We start from the raw sequence: 13,078 nt of genomic DNA, 5'->3' as shown, positions 1-13,078 counted from the left end.
TGATTTCATGTTTATATTCAAATTTTTAATTCATATATTAGGCCTAATATCTACCTAATGTACAATATATAACACGTCACAACCGATTCAGGAATTCATGTGTTTATTTCATTCAGCCAGTGACTAAATCTTTGATCCTGGTTGTGAAAACACTACACAAGGCCCATAAGTTGACAGCATGACTAAACGGGTGACCGAAAACCCATTATGTGCTCCACTGAACATGTAAGAACTCTCCACTGAAAAACACGTGTAAATGGCAGGATGACTGAGGTTTATATAATGAATTAATGAATTCATATCTGTAAAGTATGGTGGCCATGAAGTGCAAAACAAAACAACAAATAATAAAAGACAACGGCAAATCCGATAACAAAAGAGCAAATCAGAAAACACAACAGCGAATCAGTCGAAACAGAAAGGGTATGCACCACAGCTTCTCACCTGATTGGCTGTGTAAATGAGACCCAGTCTTTTCTTCAGGATTGGTTCACTGATTATATAAAAATCCATGTCAAAAGATCACTGACTGAAAAACTAAATCATTTGGAGTGTTTTCTCTCTCGGAAAAACAGTAACAGGAAACTTTATAACACAGACAGTAAAAACAGCGAGTGGGAAAAGTTCGTTTTAGGTACGATGTTCATCTATGGTCTCATGGTTCATCTAGTGCGTAAGGGACTGTCTTAAAGTCCACAAACTGCGCTAAAACGTTGCTGGTGTCCAAGCGTTCATTCAGCTTGCATGTTCTAACTTAAAAAACTCAAAATGATAAAGTTTCCAGTTGCTGCCAATGGATACATTTTCCAAGTATATCCAATTATATGGATACAGTATTCAATTATTTTAGAAAAAAAAAAAAAACACAGCATATCTAATAGCAGCCTTCTACAACCTTTACGATATGAAAATAATATCTTGGTAAAATTCAGCAATTTTTTTCTAAAATAATTGAACACTGTACTCATAATTGGACATGCTGGCTTCAAATGTAGAAAGTGAGCCATCACGCCGACAGTATACTGCAACCTTGAGAATGTAAAACATCCCTTACACACCATAGATGAACATCCTTGGATTAAGACCTGAGAGACCCATGGGCCGTTACACCGTGGAGGCCCCCCATGACGTGACTACGTTCACCATTATGCGCTACAGGACGCTTGGCAGATTTGGTTGGATTTTTCAAATAGACAGAAGAAAAGTTTGTAGCAATGTCTGACACGGCCAATTATATGTACTTTTTAATTATGAACTGATCCAAAATCATGCATTATTAATAGGGATGTGTACGGTATTCAAATACCAAAATCACTCTTCGGTTATTCTGCACGTGTTTAGAGGTCTTCAACCTGATCGAAGTCCGACGGTACCCGACAATCCATTAGGTTTTGGGCCAGATTCGGGTCAGTTTTTCAAGCAGGCTATAGGGCGAGTTACGGGCTGTTCACACCTGCGTCTGCGCTGTTTTTATATTGTTTAAATTGTAAATCGCACTGGACGGACGTCTTTGATCGTTGCGCCGCGCCACATCTCAGGACCGTCGCAATAAGTTTAAAAGAACTTTAATATTTATAAACGCATCTTGTGACACCTGTGTTCTTTTTCATCATTTGTTGCGCTGCATCAGCGCTGGTGTCACACATCGACATTCTGATGAAGTTCAGGTTGCAAAGAGGACTTAATGTGACTGTTATATATGATTCCAGATTGTTTTTCACCTGGCAAAGTTTCAGTGCTTGTTAAACAGTGAGCCAATGTTTTTTTTCTGTTTTTTTTTTTTCGCCTTTTGTTCTGGTGTGCAGACAATATTTACACAAGTTTGGCTAAATCATTTCAAATCAAAGCATCCCGAAGAGGTTTGTAAACTGTAGCGTTCGTTGCCTCATGGAAAGTGAACCTGCCCCGGGCAGAACTACACATTTTCCATTGATTAAGAATAGGCCTACTATGTTGCAGGCAGTGACAGAGATTATTTTTGTTCAACTTTAATGTGATTTTATCATTTGAAGATCTATGTATTTAGCTATTTAGGCTCATAGCTCACTGTGCACTTTATTCCCTGCTAATCTGAGACTGTGTTTGATGCATCCATGGTAATAAACATTCTTTATTCCCGAGTTCAGACTACCGACAAATAACAGAATAACCGTTTGTGAACTCTTGCGGTTAACCAAATATTACAAATGGTTACCATGCACATATTTAGGGTATTAAGGCATCTTTCGCTTTATCATTAAACATTAAATGCAATGGGCCAATTGGCCCCGTGGTTAATCCGTCCTTGTGAACATACCTAAAACTCTTTTACCGCTCGCTGTTTTTGTGCTCTGTGTTATAAAGTGTCCCATTACTGTTTTACTGAGTGACAAACCACTCAGAATTTTCAGTACATAAGGCGCAATGCTATAATTTACAGCTATCTTGCAAATTGTAAATGTGATACAATTTTGGGGGGAATCGTCTTAAAAATGTAATATAAAAAATATTTAGCTTGACACATTTTTTAAAGCCATGATGTTAGGGGGGGCTGGGTAGCTCAGCGAGTATTGACACTGACTACCACCCCTGGAGTCACGAGTTCGAATGCAGGGTGTGCTGAGTGACTCCAGCCAGGTCTCCTAAGCAACCAAATTGGCCCGGTTGCTAGGGAGAGTATAGTCACATGGGGTAACCTCCTCATGGTCGCTATAATGTGGTTCTCGCTCTCAGTGGGGCGTGTGGCGAGTTATGCGTGGATGACGCAAAGAATAGCATGAAGCCTCCACACGCGCTAGGTCTCCGCGGTAACGCGCTCAACAAGCCACGTGATAAGATAAGCCACGAATTGACGGTCTCAGACACGGAGGCAACTGAGATTTGTCCTCCGCCACCCGGATTGAGACACTATGCCACCATGAGGACTTAGAGCGCATTGGGAATTGGGCATTCCAAATTGGGGAGAAAAGGGGAGAAAAAATGAAAAAAGCCATGATGGTAAAAAAAAGCCATTTTTAATTTTTGTGTTGGGGCCAGTGAAAATTTTGTCAGGGCAAGTACAAATCTGAACCACTGGCCTGACCGGGCCAGCAGAAAAAATCCTTAGCGTTGAGCCCTGTTTTTTCTTAAGATGGTTCTTAAGAAAAAAACTTAAGAAGAATTAAAATTCTCAAAAAAAAAAAGGTCTTAAAAATCATTGTAAATAACATCTTAAAATTAGGATAACCTCACAGTTGTCTTAAATCCCTAAAGGTAAGATATTTAATGAATTTACTGGGTTATTTCAAGTGTGACGCGTTCTATCATATTGAGTCGGAAGTTGCAATGGGCTGTTTATATAGAAATGTAATTTTAGACCACGACACGTTTTTGATTGTTTTGTGTTTTATGTTATTTTTATTTGGGAAAAGGACTTCAGGATGACCCCTGGCCCAAAATAAGAAACAAAACAATCTAAGAAAGTAAAGAGAAATAAATAACCTGGAAATATGAAAATAAAAATACAGAAAAACTTACCTACCTACTCTAACAAAAACAGAAGTAAACTAAATTCATCCAAACAGGCCGGTCATCCCTACAAACCTGACTGCTTTAAAGGCAGACAAAGCAGAGGAGAACACTCTGGGATTGGTGTGACGGATGACGGAGAGTCGGGAACAGCACGACCGGCCTGAAGTCGTGACAGCTCGCTTCTGAGAGGCTGCGCAGGGATTTTATAATGCGCGCCTTCAGGAACCACCAATTGCTATCGCAAGTTGGTGTCTATAGTCAATTCAATATAGCACTTTTTCTCCAAGATCTTTAGAGTCCATAGAAACATCCATCATTTACATTTAAAAATTATAGCGAGGTGCTTGCTACGTAAATAAAATGAATAGATAACATTCATTTATCGTTACTATTAACCAGTGTTGAAGTATTGGATTTGTTGTATTAGACAAGGCAATCTTGTGAGCAGGTTAGTATAATCAGACAATGTCAAAGCCTGTCATCTTATTCTTAAGAAAACATTTTTGAGAACCTTAGAATTTATCCTAAGAACTTTCTTATTTTTCTTAAGAACATTTTCATGAATCCGGCCACTGGTCCCTAGATACTGTATGGATGGGTCCCTCCTTTAATGCAAGTCTATTGGATCTTTCACCTGCCTTATCATCCACAAGAAAAGTAATAGCACACGTCTCAACAAGCCACATGATTTGAAGTATCATTCAAGTTTGTAGCAAAAATGGTACTGGACGAGTTATGCGGCTTCAGGCTATTCAGATCAAATGCATTCTTGCGCTAAATGCAGTGCAATGAACAGAACAGAAAGCAGGTACCTCGAGACACATTGACAATCTTTTTAATGTAACACAGCTTCTAAAATACACGCCACTTTTGCGCAAGACACCGAGAAAAAACAGCAAGACGCGGCACAATGGTCAAACAATTGGAAAACTGCGAAGATGGATGCAAAACGCATTCGGTGCGGTGTGAACGATTGAAAATGATTTGCTTGTCCATTATGAATATTCAGTGTAGCCATGTACAAAGCACTGTCCACACAGAGGTCACTGCCAATCCAAGCAACCTCCTATTGGTCAACGCTGCAAAATGGCAACCTTGAAGCCCACGTGAAATTCGCCACCAAAAACTTGGTAAAGGTAAATGTCACCGCACCTTTAGTTTGAATAGTAATAGTTGCGCTTCCTGAGCATATTACAAGTCCTGCTAACCTAAATGTGCATGAGATGATGAAGATGCTCTTATGCTGGAGCTCAAAGCAATGTTTTGAGAAAAACACCAAAATATGTATTGCTTTGATATTCTACATTATGCAAACACTGTCTAGATGAATCTGCATCAATTAACTATCAAATGACTAACATACCCTCGGCACAGGCCTCATGAGGAGAGAAGATTCGGGCGTCTCCACAGGGCGATGTGCTGATATACAGATGAAACTGAATGTCGTCTTTTAACCGGTAGCCATGTTCACTGCACCATCTGAATATGGATTTCTCCTGTTCCTCTTTGCTATCACTTCATAGAACACATAAACACATTTAGCAATGATGTCAGCAGAGACTTCTAAGACAGCTCACAAATAATGTCTATAATTGAAAAGTGGTTCATGGCCTGTCACCCATCTCATCCAATCTGTCATTTATTATTTCACAGTGAATAAGAGCCATGTCTGATCAATTATACACACACACAGCCATGTCCTATCAATTTATCCTTATTGGAATCTTAAAATGTACCCCAAAATTACTTTTCATATCAGTAGACTGGAGTGAAACATGTCACATTTCAAGCTAAAAGGAAAACTATTAACTATATTATAAGTGTATGTTCGTATATCACCTGAGGAAGTGCTCCAGTTGACTGTACAGGTATCTGATGAGGGAGCGGCGTGCGATGATCTCGGCATGGCAGTCGTTAAGTGCCAGACCCCGATCGCTCATGTACTCTCCATTTATACACTTAGTTCCCGTGGAAACGCAGATCACCTGGGCATCCTTCACATCGCTACCTACCCATGATAAAACAAAACCGCACTCTTGCATATTTTGCATATTGCATAATAGAACAGTGCAACTATTATGATTTTTTCTGTGTTATGCAGTATGGCAAAATGGTCACATCCATCCGACCCTATACATTATGCGCTGTGCATACCAGTTGTCATGACAACACCCGCTAGGACTTTCCGTCGTGCGTGTGAAGAGGTAAAGTTGTCCGTCAGCTCACTGAACTTCTCCACAACCAAACGTGAAACGGCATCCGCTAGAACCTGAGGAACGCACAACCGTAACTGTACAAACATATGTATACTGCTAATAATACAGCTTGCACGTCACCTACCAAGTCCTTAAAGAAATGTTGCAGGTTCAATGCAAGGAAAGCTCAAACAATAGCACTTGTGGCATTATGTTGATTAACAAAAACTTTGTCTCTCATTTATAAAAAAACAAATCCCAAGCAAGCAATTTAGCAAGCACCACTAACTAGCAAAAATGAAAAAAATGAATGTTAACGTTGCTTCTAAAGACAGCATATGTATCTGTTCTAATGGGACAATCCCTGAAGATATGAATTGCTTGATTGACACAGACCTTTTACTGAAACATCTCCTTGGCCAGAAAAGTGACAGTGATGCGTTTTTCTGTTTGAGAGGTGCTCCTGTTTCTAATTTTATTCTCCTCTGTTGTTATCAAGGGGAAATGGGAGGGATTATAAACAGGATTAGCTAATGCGTAAATAATGCCATGTAAACTAGCGCACTGATAAAAGGTTTAATACTTGTGTTCCTTTCAAAGCCAATGGAAACATTTGTGTACAGATTCTGATTTAATAAAAAAAGACTGGCAAGAGCTTTGGTAGAGCAGTAACCGAAGCATAGCATTTAATGCATTAAAATGCCTTTTTTTAAATATCAAGCCTGACAAATGTATGACAGAGGTGCAATGTATGCACTCAGAATTCAGTTATGGGATAGTCATTTAAATGTATCCAAGTTTAAATGTCAACATGTACATCTGCAAAAACCTGTTTACATTTATTTACATTTATCTGATGTCTGATTCATTTAAAACAAAAGGGGAAAGTACTGTGAACAACAACTCTTGATAAAAGATGGTTTACGGAAGCACTGTCTCACCTGAGGCAGGTGTAGCTGCAGTCCTTCTCTTGGAATTGGCTGGCGTGATGGTGTCTGGTCCAGCTGCATGTTAAAGAGTCCAGATAGTGCCGCTTGGGCTGCCCTCGCTTTTGCCAGTTTTTTATTCCGCCCAGTACCTTGGAACATCTGCGTATCCACAGTGACCGCCATCACGAAGTTCTTGGCGTGGCTCTCGCCACTCTCCGCCACAAACTCGTATTTCAGTCCTGGTCGAAGCTCGTTTAAGATCATCACGGCGTTTTTGCCACTGCCAGTAGGGGGTGCTGTGAGCACAGAGGGCAGCGGGAGGGGCGGATGTGCCAGCTTGTTGTTTTTTTGACTTACAGGCAATGGGCATTCATTTAGGGAGCAAAGCATCCCGTTGCTGCCAAGATTCAGGTAGAAAGGGTCGTCAGGCGGCGCTGGCGTCTCGAATCCGTTAAATAGCATGTCGGGGAAATCCGCCTGGTCTGACGTGAAGTCTGCATTGACCGTTAGCGTGCGCCCCATCGCGAGGTGAGCTTCAGATGCATTTGGGAACTGAACGAAAGAACGCAATGCTCTTTCGGCCACATTCAGTTTGGCTTTCTTTTTCGTTGGGCCAGAACCCTCAAACAACTGTCCGTTAACTTCGACAGTCATAATGAACACGGGTGCATGCACTGGCCCCGTCTGAGACAGCAATTTGTACTGCAGTCCTGGTTTTATTTCATTAAGCTGCATCAGTGCATTTTTTGGCAAGACTGGCCCTTGCGTTTTCCTGCGCTTTTTGGGGCGGAATTTGGAGTGGCCATGACTCTTGTTGCCCTCCTCAAGAGGGCGTTTCTTGCCCAATCCCCTTTTGCTTCCATTGGCTAAGTGAGGCCCCTCCCCCAGCACCTCCTTGGAGGAGAGGTTGTCCAGGTTGCAGTTTTCTTTAACGTCCGTGCTACACGAACCTGTGATGCCCAGAGAGAATAACTTACAACGCCTTCGGTGCAGGACCTTGTAAATGTAAAATTTAGAGATTCTTTCATCTTTCTTTGCAACTGGATTGAAATGTCATCTTCTAAAAGTCAGTCTATGACAAACAATGCTTACATTTATTCTGTAGACTAGTAATATCAATACAATAGAGCCAATTTTAGCTATGACTCTTCAACTTTTACACTGAGAACAATTACGTTTCAAAATTATTGTTTGACCGAACTTATAATTATGATTTTAATTACATAATTATAATTTTCCAAAATATTTCAATAGATTATAATCTCTACATTATAATCTTTTTTAAATAATACAATTCATGTAATACTTATTAGCTTTCATTGAACTCTCTTACTAAAGAATAAGTGCAGGATACCAAAACAAAGAAATATCATAACAACCAGTTGCCAAAGCTGATGGAAATAAGCATAAATTCTCATTTATAACATCCTGCATTGAAAGCTTGATAAGTTACTCCATTTGGTGCTCAAGAAAATAGATTAAAGAGAACCAAGAAAGAGCAACTGGAAGGCTTGGAAGGTGAGGAGGTCAGGAATCAAAGGTCAATCTTGAGGTATAACTCGTCTCCTTAAATTGAAGACCCTGTTTGTAACCTTTAGTACACAAAAAGCATTAATAAACAAAGAAAAAACAAAAAGTTCAAAAAGAAAACTCTACACAGCATTTTTGCTTGAAAGTGCGAGTCTATAATCCTCACCAGACTGAATCATCACACTCCAAATTTCAGAGTCTGCAACAATGTTCACTTTTCCATTGCACTGCTTGTCAACAATTCTCCTGCAGGGCATGGGTTTACTTCCTGTTAATGGTCCTCTACAGATTCTAAGCTAGTGCAGAGTCCACAGTGCCCTCAAAGGCAACAAGCATAAGTGGAAAATGGATCTCACTGATAGGGTGGGACACCAGCAGAAGAGAAAAAGTGCAGAATTCGAGGGGTGTTAAGACTTGTATACATATACGTACACACAGTGGTAAAACTGCTATCTAGGCTATTCTATTCAAGATTTTTGCATTCTTGTACTTTGATACTTTCTTGTATAAAAATCTATTGCAAATCTTCCTTTTAAAAAAACCTTGCTGAAAACAATACTGCACCATAGTTTTTATAGTACAAAGGCTTTAGGATCTGAATACTGTTATTTATGTTCACCTTAGCTTTTAAAGGTCATTTTTGCGAGGCAGTGTAAAAAAGATGATGTTATTGTGGAAAAAGCGAGGAGAAATGGGATCGTGACATAGGCTGGATTCAACTCTATATCTCCCACATCATCTCCAAGGCTCAAAGCATCAAGATCACATGTGCTAATTATTGGGCCACGACGAACAGTCGATATGCCAATAATTATGTGACTGCCGGCAACCGATAAATGGCTGATATTGTAAAATTATACTACTTTGTCAAAAAATAAATAAAACATAAAAAAAAAAAAAAGTTTTGTAGGCCACAAGTGATATCATCACAACATGATAATATACTGTATGAAAGATGGATAACTTATCCAAGGCAGATAATTACTCCTTTTGAAATCTGTGGTAGAAAAAATTGCACTGTTTTAACAAGTCCTCATAGTAGAGGTAACATTAATCAAGGTTACTTTACTCTTAAGAATTGAACTTAACTATTTTTTATGCAAGAATGCACATAGCTATGCTACCGTTACATGCACACAACAACTCTGACATGCATGGTTAAATCAATCCTGTAATCTATTGCTATTCCTTCACTGTAACAATAGATGATGAGCATTTATGGACCGTTTCGGTAAATCCGGTATTATCCGTTTCTTTTTATTTTAACAACAACAAAAGTCACCAAAGCATGATGCATCTAATATGCTAGTGCAGTTATAAATCTTTATAGGATTCTTTAATTATTGACGACTAGGAACGTAATCTAAATGAAAAAATTGGCAGAAACAAGAGTCCACAAATAAATATTCAAAATTGGCAATAAATATCCAATATTGACCAATACGGTAAATTGGGAGAAAAACAATTTTGATATTAACCAACAAAAGACTGGTGCCGATATATTGTGCATCCCTTTATTATAACAATTATTCACAAGAACATGCTATCTGGAGACAGAAATCAAAAGGTGGGGAAATGAAGGTAAATATGGAAAACAACAAAAGCACTCACTCATGTGTTCCTCTTCATCCACATCCAATCTGAAGAACTTCTGCTGCCCACTGGGTCGCCCACCAGCTCCAACTACAGAGGGAAAGAGAAGATTTGAAATTCATCTCCGAACATCACTGATCATGATTTCTACTTACTGAAGTCATCTGTTTCCACTTACACCCTCGGCCTGCTCTGTTAATGAACCTAATTAACCAGCGTTAATGACGAGAGACGACTAATGTGCAGGTGCAATTATTGCCCAATTAAATGCTAACATTTCCCTAATGAATCAGGGAAAGAGACGGGAAGAGCATACTTTCTGAGAAAATATTAGTTTCATTCCAACACTCAAACCTCTGCTGAAGTGTGAACTGAAAATGTTGTTTGAAGAATTAGATGAATACTTGGGAAGAACAGTTCTGTGTTTTGGATTAAGAGGTATTTAAAAGTTAAGAGCTATTGTCGATTCTTCTATTCTTTGGTATATTGTCGAGTTCAGAGGTTGCTAATTAATGGTAAATGCTTTTATTGAAGCCAACAGTCTGCGATATTTCAACTTTTCATTTATTATTTAATTTTTTGTGTGTGTGTGTGTTCAATAGCATAATTCCTGGTGTCTTGAAGAGAAAGATACACAAATCAGAAAATCACGGAAAACAAGCTCCACAGCGACTGCCAACTTCCATGACGTGTCCATACTTTTATAAATAAGCACCATTTTCTTAGGCAACTAAAAAGGAAAACAAATCATAGGGCCCAACTAAGAGTAAGAACTGTCACTACAATACCAAAGATTTTACAATTACTCCATTCAGCCTGGAATGGTACCCGCATATGAATTACATATTTAAAGTCTGTAGACATTTATTCTCAAGACTCACCATGCCACTGAGGCAATATGTAAGAAATATTTTAAAACTAATATTGGCTGAGACGGAATAACAGGCGTTCTGAATCCAAAGGCACAGAGATATCGAAAAGTCTTTATGGATAGGGTTGAATGGGGACCTGTTTAGAGAGGATACGGCCGTCAGAATGAGACTTTGAAGGGCTGACTGAAGTGAATAAAGTTTGATTAGAGACTCCGTGATAAACAAGCCTGAGAAGCTTGATAAATCCCGAGCAACACACGTACGGACACTTCAACAGAAGCTTTTCAATGCGATATACTGACACTCAAGATATCGAAATCATTATATTCACTGTTATCAAATGTTTTCAATCATTCCGAAATGTCCCATTCGGTAAAGGACTGACTGAAGTAAGATTTTCTTCAGTGAATGAATCCAAGAAATTCCTCTCAAATCATTATGCACATAAGAACTGGAAAACAAGGTGTCAAGAGTGGGATAAAAGCACATATTCCACAAGCAAAATCCTTTTACATCCACATTTAACTCTTGAGATAAGTGCACCTGCTCATTGATGGTGATCAGCGATTAATGTTGACTACATGAAAGACCATAAAAGGAGGGTTAGCTGTGGCCACGGGATAATAGGAGGCATTTCTAACAGCGTGACACCTGACACATTAGCAGGCAGTGGCGATAAATTAGCAGACATCACTCTCCGCTCAGCGTCTGCTTTTATAAACATGAACACGCAAACAACAATCATCTTCACAGGGTCTTTATCTTCTCTTCTGTTTTGTCTTTAACCCAATGTAGGTTGATATTGTAGATGACCAGATTAGTCAAGGTAATTTCAAGACTCTCTTTAAAGTGATCAAACATATAATAGACTGAATGAAAACAATTATTTACATAAAAATCACTCATTGTTTATTATTGACAAGGCTGTCAGTAGATTGGAAAGATTATAAAATGGATGCATTTCTGTTAATCGGCTAAGCAGACAATGCTGATAATCTTGAATATTGGCAGATTAATCGTCCTAGCAGATATATAGGTCTATCTCTGGAAAATGGAGATAGGAGTCGAAACTATTTTTTATGGTAATCAAGTTGATCACAAATGCTTTTGACAGACTTGCATTTAACTCTTAAAAAGCATGTTAGATATGCGGTTGAAAGCAGACGAACATCTCCTTACAACTGTATAAAGTGATCTTTAAATCCTGCTCATGAATACACAATAATGATTATATAAATTAGTCTATAAATTGAACTTTTGAACTTCTTAACTTTACTTTTCGGCAGTCGTAAAAAAAAATAAAAAAAAGACTATTCACTAAAAGCGTTCTAGAGCCGAAATGGCTTCACAGTCGCATGGACACTTTCAACACATAGGAAACAGCAAATGGGAATCCGAAACGGCATGTAATGATGCAATAAATGCTGTTCCTGTTCAGCACCACGGAGAGCTGCTAGCTAAGAAAGATGAATTCAGAACCATGGAGAGCTGCTAGCTAAGAAAGATGAATTCAGAACCATGGAGAGCAGTCAGCTTAGAATACACAGCAGGTCATTGTGAGTGAAGGGTAGATGTACGATCACTATACGGAGCCTGAAAGCAAGCCCTAGCTCAGCTCTACAAGCCTCTGGCTCATCAGGAAACACTGGGAGTGAGAGAAAATGAGAGAGCGAGAGAGAGAGAGAGAACTAGAAAGGGTGTGTGGTTGATGTGTTTAAAAAGTAAGAGCAAACCTCTCCTAAACAAGACACACAATTTGTGGCAACAATCATGTCCAATAGCACAACAAAAACCTTGAACTCCTTTAACCCCTTTTTTAAAACGTAAAACCCTAAGCGTGAGCAATAAAAATAGTGACACTTTCCTCAGTACTAGAGGTCAACCGGTATTGGATTTTGCCAATATCGATTACTAAAATGCTGGAAGAAACTATTGGTAAACTGTTGTCGTCGATTTTTACAGATAACCGATAGTTCAAAAAGCAATTATTGCAGCTGATTAATTGGCCAACCTCTGCTCAGTACTGCTAAATGATTTGAATAGTAGCTAAATAATAAACTTTTCTCTTCCCAATTCAGGATAACAAAAGTTGAACTGACCAGCCCTCTACATTGCGAGTAAATCACTCACATATGCGAGTAGATTTCATGCTATGCGACTAAAATATGTCTGTAATTAGCCACTGGCTTGTAAATATTGAGTGATTGAGTTGTGTAGAGTCGAAGCACCGAGATCCTTTCACTGACTAAAGCAGGCGATTAAGAAGCTGGATACCAGGGGGCCTGGGTAGCACAGTGGTAAAATAACTGGCTACCACCCCTGGAGTTCACTAGCTCGAATCCCAGGGCGTGCTGAGTGACTCCAGCCAGGTCTCCTAAGCAACCAAATTGGCCCGGTTGCTAGGGAGGGTAGAGTCACATGGGGTAACCTCCTCGTCGTCACTATAATGTGGTTCGTTCTCGGTGGGGCG

The 13,078-nt window shown here is 39.2% G+C and overlaps 1 protein-coding gene across 2 annotated transcripts in view; it reads right to left on the bottom strand.

The window, feature by feature from the left end:
- Positions 1-13,078, bottom strand: part of LOC127438772 (double-stranded RNA-specific editase 1-like) — a 45,775-nt gene that overhangs the window by 7,436 nt on the left and 25,261 nt on the right. For both annotated transcript variants that reach the window (XM_051694619.1, XM_051694618.1), the window contains 5 exons: positions 9,755-9,826; positions 6,626-7,563; positions 5,644-5,758; positions 5,329-5,497; positions 4,853-5,004 (listed from right to left, as the gene is read on the bottom strand). In XM_051694619.1, the coding sequence (XP_051550579.1) occupies positions 4,853-5,004; positions 5,329-5,497; positions 5,644-5,758; positions 6,626-7,563; positions 9,755-9,826 (1,446 nt within the window). The remainder of the gene's footprint in view (positions 1-4,852; positions 5,005-5,328; positions 5,498-5,643; positions 5,759-6,625; positions 7,564-9,754; positions 9,827-13,078) is intronic.

This window comes from Myxocyprinus asiaticus, chromosome 50, assembly GCF_019703515.2.
Source record: "Myxocyprinus asiaticus isolate MX2 ecotype Aquarium Trade chromosome 50, UBuf_Myxa_2, whole genome shotgun sequence".
Taxonomy (NCBI): domain Eukaryota; kingdom Metazoa; phylum Chordata; class Actinopteri; order Cypriniformes; family Catostomidae; genus Myxocyprinus; species Myxocyprinus asiaticus.
This window is presented reverse-complemented; position numbering and strand designations above follow the sequence as displayed.